Genomic DNA, 20401 nt, shown 5'->3' on the forward strand with positions numbered 1-20401 from the left:
CAGCTGCTTGGGGGAAGGGAGGTCTAAGCAGGCCTGGGGGGCCCTCCGGAGCCAGAGGGGGACGAGGCACTTACTATCCATCCTCTCTCAGCAGAGCCTGGAGGCCCAGCAGCAGCTGGGGCCCATCTTCTAAAGCTTGACTCCTCCTGACCCGCCTCCTACACCCCTTGCTGCTTTCACAACAAAGGAAGAATGTGGGGGTGGTGGCGCTGGGGGTGGGGGTGCCTGGAACAAGGGCTGTTCTGGGCCTCCCCACAGCTGGAGACTTGGCCATGCCCTGACACAGCCCAGCCTGCCTGGAGATGGACTTGGGATGAATTTGTCAGTTTAAAAGCCTTCAGTCAGCCATTCAAAGAACACCTAGTCTCTCTCTACCTTTGGGTTCAGATTGGTCCAGAGCCAAACCAGACCCCTCATTTCTCCAGGCTACACTTCTCCTGGGGCCCCACCAGTATCTCCAAGTTACCTTGCTGGGGGAACCCTTCTGTTCTAGGTCTCCCTCCTGATTTGTGAGCCCAAGCCCACCCTTCCCCTCCTAGCCGGAGAATTTGGGGGAACTGTTGGTCAGGGAAGCCCAGAATCGACGATCTTCCCTAGGAGGGACGGAATCACAAAAGTCACTTTAGGTCCCTTGAGTCCCTGCAGACTAGGTGTTAGGCACTGCCTCCACCCCCCTACCTGGCTCAGGTCCTCCACACCCCCGGGCCTCCTTCCCCGGGTTCCCCATCCCTCTCCAGACCCCTCCCCCAACTGCGAGCTCCTCCCCGCCGCGGCGGGGAGGGGGCGTCGCGGGGCGGGGCTTGGCGGCAGCTGCGGCGGCGGCGGCGGCGGCGGCGCGCGAGGACTCGGAGGTACCGGGCGCGCGCGGCTCCGGCTCGGGACGCCTCGGGTTCGGGCTCCGGCTGCGGCAGCTGCAGCGGCGCCCGAGCTCCTGTGCGCTCGGCCTCCTGGGCCCGCCGGGGAGCGCCGACCGCTAGCCCGCCGTGCGCCCGCCCTCTCCCTCCCCCGGGCCCGCCGCGATGGGAGCCGCGCGCGGAGCCCTGAGCAGCCCCCGCCGGCTGCCTCTGCTCAGCGTTCTGCTGCTGCCGCTGCTGGGCGGTGAGTCCCGGCGAGCTGAGGGAGCGCGGGAGCCCCGCGCGCCAGAGGGGGCAACCGGGAGGTGGGCTTGGGCGGCTGGAGCGGGGGAGACAGCAGGGCGTGGGGCAGGGGCTTGCTGGTGGGGCGAGATCCCGGCGGCCGGGAGGCGGCGAAGCCCTCGCACGCTCGGCCGGGGCCCCTCTTGCCTCGCGCCCACGAGGACGCGTTTCCAGCCTCCCCGGAGTTTTCCCGGCCTGAGCCGAGAGTTTTGCTCGGTAACTGCGGGGAGTTGCCGGTTCCCCGGCCCCGGTAGGAGTTTCCTTGCGGGAGAGAGCGACTACCCCCCTCTTAGGGGGTGCAGCGCGGTAGCTGGCGGTGGGGGAGACGGAATCCCCGCGGCAGGCTCAGCCTAGGTGAGGGAGGCCGGCCTGGGGCCGGATGCCGGACCGACCTTCGGCGCGCGGGGCGCGGAGCTTTGTTACCTACGCCCGCCCGATGCTCCCTGCTTCCCTCCTCCAAGTTCTTGGGCCAGGCTGGGACCCCGACGGTTCTGCTGGTGAGGGCGGGAGAAGGGAAGAGTTAGGGGCCACCCTATCTCCTCCAGCTCCTGGGGCCCGAGCCCTGAACCCACTCCCTGCCAGGGTCGGATCTGGGGAGCTGAGAGTCCCAGGCTGTCGCGGTGACTAATGTGTGAAGGCCGCTGCCAAAATCGGGCATGGCCGGCCTGCAAAGGTGCGGACGGGATCGGCGCTGCGCCTTCCTGGATTTCCATCCTCGGTCCCCAGCAAGGAAAGAAAATCTTCTGCGGGCAGAAAGGCCAAAAGAGTTCAATCTGCCTTCTTGGAGAGCCTCCGCGTTTTGAGGAGGGTGTGGCCCCTATCTCCGGGGCAGACTGACCCCCCCCCCTTTATTTCCTGGCTTGGTCTCACCTGAGAGTCACCGCTGAGGTGTTGAAGTGCTTTAGAAAGAAGCACCAAGCTACCCGCCGCACCCCCAACAGCCTGGATGGGAAGTATGGCCCCCCTTGCAAAACCCCAAATCTTTGGTGAGGATCTTGTCTGGGGACACTCCACCCAGGAGACCTGGGTCCTTGCTTATCATTTTCCTTCTCTGAAGAGTGGACAAGGCAGGAGTTCAGGGGGTGAGAATTTCCCTTTCTGACATCTCCTTGGCCTGCCAGCTGTTGGGGGGGGGGTGCCGCTTGCTCCTGCTGAAATCAACATCTCCCCCACCCGGAGTTGCAGTTGCAAAAGAAAAGGTAGTTCTAACCCAGGACAGAGAGGTTAAGAACAGGTTCCCTGGATTCCCAGGAGGAGGTATTTCTAGAGCCGCCCTCTGTTCCTTCTGATGTGCAGAGTAGTTAATGCTCATGGCAGAACTCACATCTGCTCCCAGAGGAAGTGTACAAGTTTTTTTTCGCCGCCAGGAATAGGGGGGTGGGGGGTGGGGACAGCCATATGGGCTGGCAGCTCCCAGGCTTCCTAGGTTGGCAAGCTGTTTAGGGGCTGGTGTGTGGGTCGCCCGATGTGGCTGCCTTCACTGCTGATGTTTAGAGTTCTGGAGTCCAGGGGAGATTCTGGTGGAGACGGAGCTTGGGGGGGGGTGTCTTGTTCAACAAATGCTAAATTTCTAAATTCCTTCTGTGAGAGGATGACTCTGATGTTAAATGGATGTTAATCTGGTGACGGGTGTCGGGGTGGGGGGGCCCTGGTGGGGTGGTTAGGGCAGGCTGAGGGCTCGGGACTGGAGGTCTGGAGTCTCCTGCTCAGGGGGTGGGGAGATGTGCTCAACAAAGGAACATTTTAATGAGAGCCTTAAATCAGTTCCACCAAATGGGCCTTGGTGTGGAACCTGCCCCTGTGCTGTAAACAATTTCAGCCCAGGCCCAGGCGCCTGCTGTCTGTCCTCCAGTGAAATCCGGAGGCTCAACCCAGCACTGGATGGCGTGACTTATGGGGGGCAATGCTTTTTAAGTAGATTCCAGTAGATTTTTCCGTCTCCTTGTTTAACTGCGTAATTAGCTGGAGTTGTAGCGAGACGCTGCTGTTAATAAGGCTGGAGTAAGGGACCCAGGCTGGCTGGGTCTGTGCATTGGGCCATTTTGACGTTTGGATAATTATGCTGTAAATGGCTGAGGAACTTTCTGAAACTTTGAGATCCCCATTGTGAATAAACACACGGTAATAAATACACGGTGGAGGAGGAGGAGAGGGCTTGACGTTGGAAACCTGGGATTCTTTGCCCCACCTCTGGAATGGTCAGTTGTGGTCACCACCCTTCCCTGGGTTCTTTCCCTCAGGCTCTTGTTTCTCTGGGAAAATTGAGTTGTCATGTCCGGAGATAGTTTCTGCAGCCTGCAATTCAGGCCTTTTATCAGTGATGGCCTTTCTCAGGTGGCGGGAGGTGTGGCGGGAGGGCAGGGGTAAATCTGTGCACAGCACTCGCCAAAGGCTCTGGTCACACTCCCAGCATTCGGAGCAGGGTTGAGTGGTGGAGGGAGCCCGGGTCGCGGGGACAGAGTGTTTGGCAAAACAGCCGCTGAGTCTTTGACAGGCCCTGTGGCCCTGGCAGATTGCTTGACCTCGCAGTTTGCCTCCTCTGTCAGGAGACTTACTTCCTGGAGTTGTGCTGGGGATTAAATGTAATGAAGTATATAAAGGGCCCCTTTCTTGTTCTCCCCTCTCCTGTGGTGTGCTGCCAGCATACCTTCCCAGCTTTGCAGTCACCCCCAACAAAAAACGTTTTCCACTTACTGGAACCCTCCAATCCAGCCCAGCTTGTCTCTTTCCCGTCCTCTAAAACATACCTCCCCCCAAACTTACCAGCTTTCTCAGACCTTCTTTGCTCTTTGGCGGGTCCCCTGATCTGTGCCGCCTCCCCCATCTCTTGCCCAGCCCGACCTCCACTTCCTCCTTGAAGCTGTCCCATCTCTCTTACCAGAAAGTGGATGCCTGGAGAACCTCTGGACACTTCAGACATCGTCCATATTTTGGCCCCACTCAGGTTTTAATTTACTGAAGGGATTTAACTTACCGTAGGATGCATCACAGTATCTTATTTACAGTGGATCCTGATCGAAGTTTATTAAAAGGTGAAGGAAGCATTGGGGTGCCAGGCAGGTGACCAATGGCAGAGGTAGGCAGCCCCTTTGCCTGCTAGGCAGCAGGGGTCCGTGGTGCCCTTCGCAGCTTCTCTGGGTTGGGGTGGCTTGTTCCTTCTCCTTGTGCCCCCTCTACTGTGACCGAATCAAGGGACCAGATCTTCCTTCCCTGTTTCTGGGCTGTCTGTTCTTTGTGGCAGTTTTCTGCGTTTTGCTGTGGCAGGGCTTCAGGCTTCAGAGGCCTCATCCGCATTTTTTTTTTTTTTTTTTTTTTTTTTGTCTTTTTGTTATTTCTTGGGCCACTCCCGTGGCATATGGAGGTTCCCAGGCGAGGGGTCTAATCAGAGCTGTAGCCGCTGGCCTACCCCAGAGCCACAGCAACGCGGGATCCGAGCCACGTCTGCAACCTACACCACAGCTCACAGCAACGCCGGATCGTGAACCCACTGAGCAAGGCCAGGGATCGAACCCGCAACCTTATGGTTCCCAGTCGGATTTGTTAACCACTGCGCCATGACAGGAACTCCCTCATCTGTGTTCTTAACAAGCTCCCCAGGTGACCCCAGGAAGGTTCCAGAAGTCTTGCTCTAAATATCCCTCCTTATATAGAAGCTGTTCCTGTTGAAACAGTATGAATCAGGGCCCCTAGATTGTGCACAGAATTTAAAGACGTACCTTGGTAACTTGTGGTTCATGTGAATTCTCCCGTGTGATGTAGACACTTAAGAATGACCTCACTTGGAGGTGAATTTGCATTAGATTTTGTCAGGAAACTCTTCCATTAAGCGCATGACTCCAGAGAGTTTGCTACAGTAACTGTGAAGTTCCATTCCTCTTGGAGCCTCAGCTTTCCTAGAGGAGCGTGTGTCTCATTTTCTGAGAGCCTGTGGAGAAACTGGGTTTGTTAGGCAGACGCTTGGTCCCTGGACGACTTTTCAGGAATAGGTTTGGTTCATAAAGGGGGGCAGTGTCTCTGCTGGGCTGCGACAGTTGTTAAAGTTTTGGAGGATTTCATATTTTGGAGGGAGGCGAGTTGGTGTGAGTTGTGTGTGTTTAAGCCAGGGCAGCTTCTGTGGGACTCGTCTGGGATGGAGGTGGGCCAGTTCAGACTCTAATATTTGAGCCAAGAGCAGTTTGGGGCCAGGGATTCAGTCTTTGGTGTGTTCCTGATGGAAGAAAGGGTCATTAAACAGGGGTGGGTATCCTTGGCCTGCGTCCCTTAGCCTCCCTCTGCCCCCCGCCCCCCCAACCTCAGGACCTGCCTCTCTGCTGCCGTTGCCCCCAGCTGAGCCCTGTGGTGGGGCCACGGTTGCTGGCAATGTCTCCTGCCTTGCCCTCCAGCCGCCAGCCTGCCTCTGTCCTGGAGTCCTCCTCTGCCTCTCCCATCTGTCTGGTCCTTTTTCCCAAGGGTGTGGACCTTCTGCCTTGGTGGCTGGGGTAGAGTCCCGTTGTGGGGTTCTTTGAGTTCACTGCCCAGTACATTCAGCCCCACTAAGCCCCCTGGTGCTTTGGTGGAGCTGGCGGAGGAGCGGCGAGAGCTAATCAGGGGTTTGAGAAAGCCCTCGGTAGTAGGTCACTTTTTCCATCCTCTTTTCTCCTCCCAAGTTCAGGCCGTTTCCCTCCCAGCAATGCTGCACGGTAGCAGTTGGGCAGGGAGAAAGCTTTGTTGGAGAGGCTGACCTGCGCCAGTGCCTTTCTCCTTTTGCAGCTTGGTTTGGCATCACGGAGCCCTGGGTCCCTGTGTGCTTGGATGCTGAGTGCATGCACAGGTGATTGGCACACAGTCTGCCGGGCATCCTGCAGATCCCAAGTTCCCTGCCAGAAGCTTGGACCCAGATGAGCGGGACGTGGGCTTGCTGGTTTAGGTGTGGAGGTAACTTCTGATAACCGGGTCCTGAGTCCGGGAGATAGGGATTGTGAGTCACCCATTAAAAAGATGTAGATTGGCGTTCCCGCTGTGGTGCAGTGAGTAATGAATCCGGTTGCAGTGGCTCAGGTTGCTGTGGAGGTGAGGGTTCCATCCCTGGCCTGATTTCCAGCCCAGCACAGTGGGCTAAAGATCTGGCGTTGCCACAGCTGCGGCTTGGATTCAGACCCTGGCCTGGGGAACTTTCCATATGCCCCAGGTGCAGCCATTTAAAAAATAAAATAAAAAGGGTGTGGATTGGTGTTTCTCAAAAATGTGTCCAGAGGTCTTCAGGGAACATCTTGGGAGGGTAGGTAACCAGAGGTACTGGTTACAGTTTGAGTTGCCTGAGCCTTGCTGCAGGCCTGCCCATCAGAATTGTTGAGGGAGGAGCTAGAACGGTAGTTTATTTTCTCCTTTGTTAGATTACACTGTATTTTTTGAATATTTTGAATAGCCAACCCAGTCTCGTAGTTCAGATCTCAAAAGGGAACTGCATTTATTTTATTTTATTTTACTTTTATTTGTTGGTTGCGCCATGGCATCTGGAATTCCAGGGCCAGGGATCAGATCTGAGTCATAGTGGTGACCTAAGCCAGATCCTACTGTGCCGGGCCGGGGATTGAACCTGTGTCCCAGGGCTCCCAAAATGCTGCCGATCCTGTTGCACCGCAGCAGGAACTCCAGGAAACTGCATTTTAAAAGAGCTTCCTAGGAGATTCTTACCTGCAGTCAAGTTTCAGAACCATTGTGTAGCCACCAAGAGAAATCTGTTGGTCGAGAGAGAGCAGAGGTGTGGGACTTTCCTGTGGCCAGCAGGTTAAGGATCTGGTGTTGTCACTGCGGTGGCTTGGATCACAGACGTGGCTCAGTTTGATCCCTAGCCTGGGAAATTTCACATGCTGGGGGCCTCGGCCAAAAAAAAAAAATGAAGTTGTGGTGAGAGAAAGAGATTGGAGTTAATACCGAGGGGCTTAGGAGGGGCTTGATTCAAAATTTTTGGGTGTTTTCTAGGGGTGAAGCTGTCTCGGTGGGGCAGGAGGCAGGAAAGAGACAAGATGATGAGAATCAGCTGCAGTATGTGAACAACACTGCTTTTTAGTAAAGTGCTCAATACATGGAAGAACATTCCAGAATGTGTAGGAAGGTGAGTCCATGACACAGGAGCAAAAAGGGATCAGGAGCGAGAGCTGAAGAGAGAGAGGATTGACTTTGCTGGTAGCTGTAGCCTGTGGTGACCCAGCAGAGTGATGGAAAGGCACTGGGCCAGGAGTCTGAAAACTTGGGTGGTTCTTCATCTTTTTTTTTCCCTCTTTCAGCTGCACCCTCAGCGCATGGAAGTTCCTGGGCCAGGGATCGAATTTGATCCTTAGTTGCAGCAATGCTGGATCATTAACCCGCTGCACCACAGCGAGAATTCCCGGTGGTTCTTTTCTAATATCACTCATGATAAAGGCAGAGCAGTGACATCTATGGCCCATTGCTGCCTGGCCACATGACCCTGAGCTGATTAATTAACCTTTCTGAGCCTCAGTTTCTTTATCTGCAAAATGCAAATGATGCTGACCCCTGCCTTGCCTGCCTCCGGGTGTCCGCACTCCCAGCTGTGGAGGTGGTTGACCCGGCAAAGCCGCCCCTCTGGCCAGCCCGGATGTCTCTTGCCAGAGACACTTCTGACCTTTTGTCTCCCTTTATGGTGTCAGGTTTTCTTTCCAGTCCTGTCTCTGGGCTCAACCACGTCGCTCTTGACTGGCCACTTTGGAAATAAGTTTTCTTGGGAGTTCCTGTTGTGGTGCAGCAGAAACAAATCCAACTAGTATCCATGAGGACTCAGGTTCAATCCCTGGCCTCGCTCAGTGGGTTAAGGATCCAGCATTGCCATGAGCTGTAGTGTAACTCACAGACGTGGCTCAGATCTGGCGTGGCTGTTGCTGTGGTGTAGGCCAGTAGCTGTAGCTCCATTTAGACCCCTAGCCTGGGAACCTCCATATGCCGCAGGTGTAGACCTAAAAGCAAAATAAGAAAAAGATATAGCTTCCTCAGTCTAAAGCAGATTTTCCATCAGGGTCTCAGTATACCAACAGCAGCTCAGAAACGTGGGCATTTGCCAGTGGGAACTCTTTCTCCCTCTGTCCCAGGAGCAGAGTCTCCCCAGGTTGGTCAGTGCTGATGTGGGGCCACCACCATCTCCTGCTGAGGCTCTTCCATGGAGTGAGTAGTGAACTGTGCTTTTTGCAGCAGAGGCAGATTTTTATAATTCCTGAGGGAGGGCTTCTGTCATCACAGGATGGCTGTGGGGTTGCCCCCGTTGCTCCCTCTGTATAACTTGTGGGAATGTCTGTGAGCACCATGGGCTGATTCCCAAGGTGCTGTGTGGTCTGCCTCTGGCCAGAGTGGGCACTAGTTTGCACTCCCTCTCCTCCAGGAGACACACTGGCTCTCTTTTGTCTCCTTCTTGGGTTGGTGGTGGTGTTGGGGGCTATGAGGAGAATGCTTGTCTGCTCTTGGGACTGCTGGGGTGTCCTAGCACCTAGCTCATAAGGTGCCTTTGTACACATTAGAAATAGGTGCCCTTCCTCCAAGTGAATGCAGCCCTTACCAGAACACAGGGCTTTGGCTAGTGGGGCACAGGCAGTATTTCAGCATCACCTTTCTTGGCTGGGCATTTGAACAGTGCACAACCTGTGCAGTCATACGTGTCCGTCCCATTGGCAAGAGAGCCTTGCAACTAGTCACTCTTCGCTTCCCAGCTGGTGGGCCAAGATGATTTTGGTGACCTCTGTTCTAATAATATGTTTCAGATGAGCTCTTGTCACTGCTATTCCCCTGCCTCCTGTGGTGGTGGGGTGGGGCCCTCCTCATAACACAAGAGGAGGTGTCTGGGGCCCCCAGTGCTGTACCCACTCCACAGTATACGTCTGTGGCTGCTGAGGTCTCGGCCTGCTTCTGTGCTCCTTTCCCGGCCAGAGGATTTTGCTGCCTTGCAGATTCAGGCTTCTAGCCTGATGTGATAATTGACATAGGAGGCTGGCTGTCTTCAGGGAAGAAATGCCACTCAGAGTTTATTTCTCATTTCATTAAGGAGTTTCACGCTTACCTCTCTCCTGTGTCTCTTTCCCTGGGGACACCAGGGACCTCCCACAGCTCTAGGCAGAGTGTGTGGGCATTCCTGATTTAGAGAAATTCCTGCAGTGGAAATGGTGTCACAGAGATGAGTCCTAGGTCTTGCTGGGCTGTAGCTGTGGGTACCCGAGGGGTGTTCCTCCCTGTCAGCCTGAGGAGACAATGGGGGCATCACCGGGCTGGGACTTGGGTGACGTGGCCCCTGCCCCAGCATTTGCCCCAGATTGCTTGTGTGACCTTGGGCAGGCAAATCCCACCTACCTCTCGGACCTCAGCTCCGGAAGACCTGGGAGGACTCTGCCCTGGTGGCCTTAGAGGCCGGTCTTGCCACCTCCCCCCTCCACCCCCCCAGCTGTGCTTCTGCCACACCTTGTAGCTCCAGTCTCCTGGGCCTCCGTATTGGGGAGAGCACTTTGGTCTGAAGGCTGCCTTTTATCCTGGAGTCTCTAGCGTGTGGGCATAGATGCATTTAGGCCTCATCAGCTGGAATTTGGGTGTAATTCCCGGGCTGCCAAGGGGGATGAAAGGTTTGGAGGGTTTGGGAAGGGAGTTCTTGTGCAAAAAAGTGGAACGAGAGTTTTTTATGAGTCTGGGAAGGCAGCCATCCTTACCTGGTGCATCGTCGCTATTTTTTACTTATTTATTTATTTTTTGTCTTTTCAGGGCTGTACTCGTGGCATATGAAAGTTCCCAGGCTGGGGGTCAAATCAGAGCTGCAGCTGCCAGCCTACACCACAGCCACAGTAATGCCAGATCCTAGCCAGGTCTGCAACCTGCACGACAGTTCATGGCAACGCCAGATCCTTAACCCACCGAGTGAGGACGGGGATTGAACCTGCATCCTCATGGATACTGGTCAGATTTGTTTCCACTGAGCCACGACAGGAACTTCTGTCCTCAGTGCCTGGAACCCCTTTTCATCTTCTGCACCTGGAGGGAGGCTTGGAGTTGACAAGAGGGCTTGGATGCACTTTGGGAGCGCCTTGTCTAGGATAATGACAGCTGTCACTCACACTGACATTCTGTCCTATCAACAAGACTCAGAGGTAGGATGAGGCTGGTTGCGTATTCTTCTTCTGGAGGAGGAGGAGTGGGAGGCATTTGACAGGTAAAGAAATAGGCACAAAATACGATCAGCTCAGGCCCCCACAGCTGGTAGGTAGTAGAGCTGTTTTCCGTGCTCTCATGTGTCCTTGTATGCACATCATCACTAGAGGCTATGAGATGTGCCACACATACCTTGGAACCTGGGGAGTCGATCTTGCAGCTGAGATAACTCTCTGGGTGGGTTTAGGAGCAGTCAGTCCCTCTGGAGTCAGAGGCAGTGTGTCAATAACTTCAACCTGGAGAGATCTTTTGGGCCACAGCATTCAGGATTGCCATTCCCCCCCTTTTTTAGCTGCTGCTGTAGTATCTCAGTTCCCAAACCAGGGATTGAACCCAGCCTGCAGCAGTGAAAGCATCAAAGCATTGAGTCCTAACCACTAGGCCACCAGGGAACTCCTTCTCACTCCCCTTTTTGTTTTTGTTTTTTGGTCTTTTTTTTTAGGGCTGTACCCATGGCATATGGGGGTTCCCAGGCTAGGGGATGAATCAGAGCTGTAGCTGCTGGCCTACACCACAGCTCACAGCAATGCTGGATCCTTAACTCACTGATCAAGGCCAGGAATCGAACCTGTGTCCTCATGGATGCTAGTCAGATTCATTTCCGCTGAGCCACAACAGGAGCTCCTCACTCCCCTTTTCACAAAACGGCCAGGTTAAAGCTTTCAATGGCCCATTCAGAGATTTGTGTATGTCTTAAAATTTGTAGAGTTATTTATGGTCAGAGTGTAATGTAATCTAGAACATTGAGCCTGCATCCCCAAGACGGGAGCTTTTCCCTTGAACCCATGAGTCCTGAGTCTCTTCTGCCTTAGGCTTCTTGAAGGTCACGGGCAGTTACAGGCTCCGGCTTGCAGGTGTGCTGCCGCATTCCAGACTCGTGTGCCTGCTGAGAGTTGCACACTGGCTTGTGCTGTGGTGGAGACCACGTAGGTGGTTTCGGAGTCATCTCTGCTCTGAGTGTGCCCACGCTTGGTGGGACACGCCCTGGCACATAGTAGGGGCACGGTGGTAGGTTTCCTCTGCATTTCTGACTTTGGAGGTGAGTCTTTTTTCATTCATTCTTAAGAGGTTTTGGAAGAGGTTGGACGATGACTCCTGCCACCCTGGGAGACGTGGTTCTTTGGTGCCTGGCATTTTTCCCTTTGGCTGAGCTGTTGGCCCCTCTTGAGTGTGTGTCCTGCTTCTGAAGTTCTCAGGCCACAGCATGGGAACTTGTGTCCTCTCGTGGAAGGGTGCACGGCAACACTTCAGGGTTCTGATTCTGTGGTAGCTCATCTATTAAAAACCACACGAAGCGGAGCTGTTTTTCCTGGGTGGGAGAAAAAAGAATAGGCGCCTTTAGGCAGGCAGTTCCATAGAGCGGTGATGGGCTAGTGATGGGCTAGGACGGCATTTGCGACCCCAAGTTCATTTCCAGCAACCTGAAGAACAAAATGAATCACAAAGAAAACGGTTCATCTTGCCGTCTGGGGGTGGGGGGGGAGGAAAAAGACCTGCTGTTGGTTAGAGCTCCAGCCACAAAGAGCAGTGCGTTTTTGGTTAATTTTGTAGATTAAACCAATTGTTAAACTGACCACTTTAAAAAAAAAAATGCCTGACTCGCCCAGCAGCCTTGCAGCCTGTGATCTGGGCTCCTCCTTGACCCGAGGGGTCGGGGCCTCCTGAGGGAGGAGCTTGGAGGGGAAGGGGGAGAAGGTTGTGCCCTGGGAACAGCCCTGGGGGCCTGGAGGAGGATCTGTCTACTCTCTACCGGCACCACCACCCCCTGGCTGAAAACTCCTTATAACAAAAGGCTTTTATTTAGTAAACACCCGTACCAGCCCCGCTGGTAGTGTCCTGAGTTGCTTGGCGTGCAGCTTGGCGTGCAGCAGGCCAGAGGAATGGGTACGGAATTGGCCCCTTTATTTCTGAGGCTGAGGGTGCTGTTGGCTCTTCTCAGCTTCCTCGCCCTGCCTGACTCTCTTTACCTTTATTTCGATGGTCCGAGAGGTCCTGCTGAGCTGGCCTGCTGTGTCTCCGGCTGTGGTTTCTCTACTTGAGCCTCGAGGTGCAGGAGACTCACGCTCCCAGGCCCCCTGAATCTGCCGCCGGTGACCCAGAAAGAGGACCCGGAGCGCCCAGGCCCAGCTGGGCCTGGGCTTGGGTGGCACCTCCCTCCTTGTCCCCTTCCCACCCAGCTGGGATCAAAGCGGCCTCCTCAGGGAGCAGGGAAATGCCTCTCCCAATAGCCCCACCAATGAGTAAACAGCCGGGGCCTCTTGCAGCTTTTGAAGCGCGGTGCTTCAGGCCCAGAGGAATGCAGAACGTGTCATTTTAGGAGTGGACTTAGGTTTCCAGTGCTTTCGGTATTTGCAAATTTGAAACAAATGCCCTCATTTAGCAGCAGGCAGGCTGGGCAGTAAACAGGGGCTGTTTAAGGGCGTTTATGACAGTCACAGGTATTTGTGGGAAGACGGACCCCAGCAGGTTTGGGAGAGGACAGAGGGTTTATGGTTAGGTGGGTTGTACAAAGGCCCCAGCCAGGTCTCCAGTGGAGGTTTGTCCTTAGGTGGGCTTTGTCATAAAAAGGGATTGCGGCCTCCCCCCACCCCACCACTCCAGGAAGTATCTCCTTCTGGCAGACAAAGGGGGTTGGGACGGTGTTTATCCCCCAGGGCTGATGCTAAGGGCCTTGCTCCTCTCACTTGGCTGCCAAAGTATCAGATTTCCAATGAACCCTTCCTTCTCCTACTCCCAGAGCTTGAAAGGCTCATTAAATGTGCTTTATGTATGTATAACAAGTTGGCGGAGGGCTCCCCCCCACCCCACCCCCCGCCACTTCCAGCCAGTTCTGTGAGGAAGGAGCTCAGAAAAACCTGTTTCCCTTTGTTGTTTCTGGAAGTAGGATCTGTGAAGGTGCAATTGCAAAATGACCCTGATTTTAGGAATCAGCCAAGCAAGTGCTTGCCTTTGATGGGGCAGCTGAGCCAAGGGTGGTCTGTCCAAAGCCTGGCTGCCTCACCCTCACCCCGCCCCCACCTCCCACCACCCAGGGCAATTCCGAAATCTGTTTAGGAGCTGAATTCTGGCTTCACAACTTGCTCCCTGAGACAGTTCACTTCACTTCTCTGAGCCTCAATTTTCTTCTTTTGTAAGATGGGGCTAACAATGCCAGTCGCAGTAGAGTCCTTGTGAGAATTAGTTGAGATGGTACCGTATTTCATGAACTGTAACATGCTCTTTTCTCCCTCCTACAGCTTAACATCTTTCAAATTGGGTTGTAACATTATTAGGTAGTGTTGTGTCTGGGTTGAACTGGTACCGTCTCCTTTTGGTGGCACATAAATAATGGTGCCTCTTAAAATCAGTGACTTTTTTTTTTTTTTAGGGCTGCACCCGCCACATGTGGAGGTTCCCAGGCTAGGGGTCGAACAGGAGCTACAGCTGCCAGCCTACGCCACAGCCACAGCAATGCCAGAACCGAGCTGTGTCTGCGATCTAAACCACAGCTCACAGCAACGCCAGATCCTTAATCCGATGAGAGAGGCCAGGGCTCGAACCTGCGTCCTCAAGGATGCTAGTCAGATTTGTTTCTGCTGAGCCATGACAGGAAATCCCTAATCAGTGACATCTTTGAAATTCGGTGTATACGAAGGACTTAGTTTCCTGTAGTGGATACTTGATACAAGATAGACTGTGATGGGGATGATTTCTTGAGTCCTGTTTTTGTTACCTGTCTCTTCCTACAAACTTTTAGTCTGGCGTATAAATAACAAATGGTGTTTAAGGCAGAAAGCCTCATGCCAGATAACGTTGGGTTGGGAGACTTCTAAGTCCTTGGAAAGCAAGAAATATCTAGACGAGGAGATAGTGTCCCTAAGGGGACAAACCGTCTATCAGGGAAATAAAATGCCTCTCTGATGGTAGAGTCTTCCTTTTATTTTATTTTATTTATTTTTTGTTTGGTTGGTTTTTGTTTATCTTTCTTTTTTGGCTGCCCTGCAGCATATGGAGCTCCTGGGCCAGGTATCAGATCTGAGCCGCAGCCTCGACCTAAGCCTCAGCTGTGGCAGTGCCAGAACCTTAACCCGCTGTGCTAGGCCAGGGATCAAACCTGCATCCCGGTGCTCCCAAGGCACCACAGATCCCATTGTGCCACAGTGGGAGCTCCTCGTTTATCTTTTCTGGGCTGCCCAGTGGCATAAGGAGTTCAGATCTGAGCCGCACTTGCAACTACAGTGCAGCTACAGCGACGCCGAATTGTTTTAACCCACTGTGACGAGCTGGGCATCGATCCTGCATCCGGAGTCCCTTTTAAAAGGCTGAGCTATTCCTGGGGGAGACTCGAGACTCCCTCCAAGAATGAATGAATGGTCTGGTAGCAAACTGAGACAGAACCAGAAGAGAGTAATAAACAAAGTGAGGACACAGAGAAGTAGCAAAGAGGGGGTACAGTAAATGCCAGGTCCTCAGAGGATGGAGCCCGAGTGGGGCAGGCGGGAGACAGACAGGAGGTGGTGGCATTGTCTTCCCTCCTGGCAGCACAGTTTCATGGGGTTGATCCAAGCTCTGTGGAGACAGCTGGTACTAATCACTCTGCTTTGTGCTACCCAGGCATTGGCTGGGTGGCACCGGTCCCGCCTCAGGACACAAGCAGCCCCAAGGCTGGGGAGTTCTTTTGCTGGAGTTCTGCTTCATCTGAGGGTGGCATGGATTGGCTGTCGGGTTAGGGTTTGGATGGTACATGAAAATAAGATCTGTCCCTTTTGTTATGTGTTAGTAGATGTTCAGACCCAAGCCTTTTCTCTTTTCTTTTTTTTTTAACAGATTGCTTTGTAGATATGTAATTTAGGCACTCCACTTTATCGGAGAATACTTATAGGGGAATTCTTTCTGTGTGGTTGCCCAGAATTTTAACCTTGGTAGGTGTGCCCAGCTAGGGAAGGGGCTGATGAGCGGCTCGCCAGGAGGGCCAGAACTCAGAAGTTCCAGGGTCTAGAGATCCAGCCCCTCAACGGAATGACTGCCCTTCTTTACTTCCTTGGGGACTGTTTTGAAAAAGAATAAAGTCGTACAGATGATGTATCCTGAACAATCAGGAAGAAGGGCATTGAAGTTAAGAAAATTCCACCGCTCTCTTCCTGAAAGCCTTTGACCTATGGCTAAGGAAGAGCATTTCAGATGATAGCAAAACGCATTTTTGTAAAACTCTGCAACTCAACATGAATTTTCTTCTGGGGTAGCTGGTCTTGCCATCGTCTGTCCTGTGCAGCAGTGGTTCTTTTCAAACCAGGTCAACAAAGTCTTTTTTTTTGGCCTTTTGCCATTTCTTGGGCCTCTCCCGCGGCATATGGAGGGAGGTTCCCAGGCTAGGGGTCAAATTGGAGCCATAGCTACCGGCCTGTGCCAGAGCCACAGCAATGCGAGATCCGAGCCACGTCTGCAGCCTACACCAAAGCCCACGTCAATGCCAGATCCTTAACCCACTGAGGAAGGCCAGGGATCAAACCCGCAACCTCATGGTTCCTAGTGGGATTCGTTAATCACTGAGCCATGATGGGAACTCCAAAGTCTTTGAATCTCTTTTATGTCTGAGGCACCCAGAGAGATGCCATTGACTTGAGTTTTACCATTTGTCCATTTTGGGTCTGATACCCCCAGTGCCTTAATAACATCCATGACCAGAAAAGCCTGGAGAAGACTTGTGTGGACCTCCATGGGGCTCTTGCCAGCTGCTGGCCTTGGAGGTGATGGCTGTGGCAGCTGAATTAACAGATGCCTGTTCTGGGCCAGGTTGGTGCCCCCAGCCCTGGAGAGAGGTGTTGATCAGGCTGACGGGGTAACAAATCCCCCTGAGCCCCGGGTTGAAAGTAAATTAGTTAAAAGGTGCTCTTAGACTCCCGACAAATTGCTTTCAGTTTTTGCTGCCAAAAGAAAACTCTGAAAACAGGGTGTAAATTGGATTATTTACACTGTCTCTGTTTTCGTTGCTTCCATGAAGTCAGTGGAAGAAGGCTCCAGTCCAAGGGAGCTTTTCAGGTTCCTCTGGTACCTGGGGCATCAGGTGAAGAGGAGGTGGGGGTGGGCGGCTAGGGGGTGAAGTGCCCTTGAATACAGGAAGTGTGGTGACCGGCCAGGCCTTTGAGGTGCCTGGGATCAGCCCCTTTCATTAGATCAAAGAAATACCTTTTGTTTTTCCGCTCACACTTTCCTCTGCCCTGGAGCCGGAGTCGGAAAGAGGCGGAGCCGAGAGGGTCTTACATCTGCGGGTTGGGCTGGTGGGTGGAGTCGGGGGGCGGGGCGGGTGGGGGGTCGTCCCTCCTGCCGAGCGGTTTCTACCTCCTGCTCCCACTGCCCCGGGTGCGCGGGGGTCTGCCTGGGCTAGCCTGGGCACCCCGGGCTGTGATGGGCCCCCGCCCTGGTAGGGCCCTGCCTGAGCTGGGCTCTAAGCTGGAGAAACCAGCCACACAAAGACGGATTTCACTCCAGGCTAAGTGTTTTGTTGCTGAATCATTTGCATTCATTAAAAGTAGTGGAGGGTGAGGGATATTTAAGGCAACACACGCTGGGGTTGGCTGGAGGCTGCTGCCTTAGAGCCTCATTAAGAATTCTCCGGGCCGGGGAGAGGAGGCGCTGCAGCTCATTCAAAGCTTGCTTAACTTCTGACTGCTTTGGGCATAGGCCAGCTACTAAATATGAAAAATGTTTGCCCAGCAGCCCCCAGAGCTTGGCCAGCCCGCCCCGGCCAAAGAAAACACACACTTACAATTCATTATTTAGCCTCCTCCTGCGAGTTAGCTCGTGCCTCTTCCTCCCCTGGGACCTTGCTGAGTTGGGGGCACGAAGGGGGGGGGCAGGAAGGCTCCTACATATTTTAAGGGGAAACTGGGCTTGAAGCAAATGCTGTCTACATTCAGCTCGTTTCCTACTGATGGACTTCAGGCTGTCTCCGAGGCTTTGCTCTCGTAAACCGTGCCATCACAAATAGCCTTATGTCCATCTGTGCCCTTGTGGTTGTATATCCAAGGATAAATTCCCAGAAGTGGAGCTGCGCAGTCACAGGATAGGAATACATCAACATCTGCTACAAAATCCTGTATTTATGTTCTTTTTTTCTGGGGAGGGAGTTTATCGCTTTCATCAACTTTCTGAATCACTGCTGTCCAGTGGGCCCCGGGAAAATCGCCTGGGTTTAACATGTGAAAACTGGTAAGCATGATTCAAGTGTGAGGCATGGCTGGGGTGACTGGAGAATTTATCATCCAACCCGAGGCATGATAAATAATTATGCCTAGACGACCAGCAAAAGCCAGGCTTGTTCCAGGAAACTCAGGAGGGTGGTCGCCCAGCTCCCACCAGGGTCTTTTCCCCCTGATCTCCAGGACCGTGGCTGTTCTCTCTCTTACACTCTGCAGCTCTGAATTACCTGCTCTGCCCCTTTTGATTTTCCCTTCTATCCAATGTGTTCTTTTTGTCGCTCCCAACTTGATGATGAGCTTGGAGGATAGGTCCGGTTTCTGACCTCTGTTTTTCCCGGATGCTCAGTGGTTGCTGAAGTTGTTCTTGGATTCCCAAGATCAGAATTTGAGTCCAGGGAGTTCCTGTCGTGGCTCAGCTGTTAACAAACCCGACTAGTATCCGTGAGGATGAGGGTTCGATCGATCCCTGGGCCCCCTCAATGGGTTAAGGATCCGGCGTTGCTGTGAGCTGCGGTGTAGGTCACAGACGTTGCTTGGATCCCAAGTTGCTGTGGCTGTGGCTTAGCCTCGGGCCTGCAGCTCCTATTCCACCCTTACCCTGGGAACCTCCCTATGCCATGGGTGAAGCTCTAAAAAGAAAAAAAAAAAAAAAAAAAAAAGAGTCCTGGAAGCAGTGGAACTTGTGCATTTCATTTCTTAATCTGCAGGATGAAAATGATAATATTGATCTCATACAGCTATGGGGAGGGTCTGTGAAGGAAAGTTGGTGCGGGCGTTTGCTGGTGTTGCCTTTGTTCCTGGGAGGTGGGCTTCAGGGACACCAACATTGACGAACATTGTCACTCCTTATTGACCTATACTTGGAAGCCCTTTGAAGCACTGCTATCTGTCTAGGTTTGTTTTTTTCCACTTCCTCATTTATTAGCATCCCTTTCATTGCCCTTGTATCTGGTCTCTTCCCTCTTATATCCCATTGTTCATGGCTTCATTAAGGTCTTGTCATTATGCCCTCACTGGAAAAAAGACATGACGTTTTGAAGGCAGCATCTTTTTTTCCTCCTTAAGAATGTCACGAAGACATGCGTTTCACGAAACCTGAGATTAAAAACATCAGATGAGGAGTTTCTGCTGTGGTGCCGTGAGTTAAGGATCCGGTGTTGTCTCTGCAGTGGCTTGGGTCACTGCTGAGCCATGGGGTTCAATCCCCTGGCCTGAGAACTTCCATATGCCTCAAGTGTGGCCGCCCCCCCCCAAAAAAAAAAACAACCAAGGAAGCTGACCAAGATGGGTGAAGAAGTGAAAAAAGGGGACATACTGAGATAATGAAGGAGTGTGAGGAGACAAAAAAATGCACTTGCAGATATCACGTTCCAGTATAACTTTTAAGGAGCCGAATCAGTGTTACAGTTAATCTCATCAGTGTCAAGTAGTTGAGGAGCTCTCAGAATCCAGAGGAAAATGTACAGTGAGATGAGAATGATGAAAAAATGTGACAGTTAGAGAAATACAAGACTTTGTAAAGTAATGAGCAAATGGTATACAAGTAGAATTAAAAAGCAAGATGTGTGTGTGTGTGTATGTATATATCTTGCAGATCCTAAGAAGCAAATAAAACACACAATGTATAGCAAAGGAAGAATTGTGGTATTAAATCATAAACCAGGAGTTCCCTTATGGTGCAGCAGTTAAGGAACAAGTGTTGTCACTGCAGGGGCTTGGGTTGCTGTTGTGGCTTAGTTTTGATCCTTGGCCTGGAAACTTCCACATGCTATAGGCGTGGCCCAAAAAAAAAAAAAAAAGAGAGAGAGATTAAGAAAAGTTTTGTAAAAAAAAAAAAAAAAAAAAAAAGGAGTTCCCGTCGTGGCGCAGTGGTTAACGAATCCGACTAGGAACCATGAGGTTGCGGGTTCGGGGTTCGGTCCCTGCCCTTGCTCAGTGGGTTAAGGATCTGGCGTTGCCGTGAGCTGTGGTGTAGGTTGCAGACGCGGCTCGGATCCTGCGTTGCTGTGGCTCTGGCGTAGGCCGGTGGCTACGGCTCCGATTCAACCCCTAGCCTGGGAAACTCCATATGCCGCGGGAGCGGCCCAAGAAATAGCAACAATAACAACAACAACAACAAAAAAGACAAAAGACAAAAAAAAAAAAAAAAAAAAAAAAAAAAAGAAAAGTTTTGTGTTCTATACATAAGAGAAACCTAAAATATGGACCAAGTTCATTTTACTCTTTTTTTAACTTCAGGCCAATAGCTTAATTTCTTTAACTCATTATTTAGGAAGTAATTTAAGGTTATTAATTTTCTTCTGAACATAGCTTCAAAATTAATAAATTTGCAATGAAAATATATAGACTTGATAAATTCCATTGCTTTAGAAAAAAAAATACAAGAAACAAAACTTCGGCGAATCCAGTCAAGAAGAGGAGAGAAAAGGTAAATAAGCAAAGCAAGAAAGGAAAAAGAGCCTTTAACCTCATTCCTGGTTTCACAACAGTTTCTGTTCTTCTTTCTATTCTTTTTTGGCCACCCCACGGCACATGGAGTTCCCCGGCCAGGGATCAGATCCGAGCCACAGTTGTGACCTAAGCTGCAGCTGTGGCAACACCAGATCCTTAAACCACTGTGCTGGGCTGGGAATCAAACCTGCATCCCAGTGCTTCCAAGATTGCTTAAATCCCATTGCGCCACAGTGGGAACTCTTTTTTCTTTTTTTTGGCTACAGTGTGCAGGGGCTTAATGTGGGATCTCAGTTCCCAGGCCAAGGGTTCAACCCAGCCTGCAGCAGTGAAAGCACCACTAGAGCACCAGTTTTTTTGTTTGTTTGTTTTTGTTTTTGCTTTTTAGGGCCGAACCCGCAGCATGTGGAGGTTGCGGGGCAGGATCCAAGCCACGTCTGCCACCTATACCACAACTCA

At 52.3% G+C, this 20401-nt stretch overlaps 1 protein-coding gene across 1 annotated transcript in view; it reads left to right on the forward strand.

Moving 5' to 3' along the window:
* Nucleotides 818-20401, forward strand: part of PTK7 (protein tyrosine kinase 7 (inactive)) — a 69988-nt gene continuing 50404 nt past the window's right edge. The window contains exon 1 of the mRNA XM_005666019.3: nt 818-1098. Coding sequence (XP_005666076.1) covers nt 1020-1098 — 79 coding nt within the window. The 5' untranslated portion in view covers nt 818-1019. The remainder of the gene's footprint in view (nt 1099-20401) is intronic.

This window comes from Sus scrofa, chromosome 7 (genome assembly GCF_000003025.6).
Source record: "Sus scrofa isolate TJ Tabasco breed Duroc chromosome 7, Sscrofa11.1, whole genome shotgun sequence".
Classification (NCBI taxonomy): Eukaryota; Metazoa; Chordata; class Mammalia; order Artiodactyla; family Suidae; genus Sus; species Sus scrofa.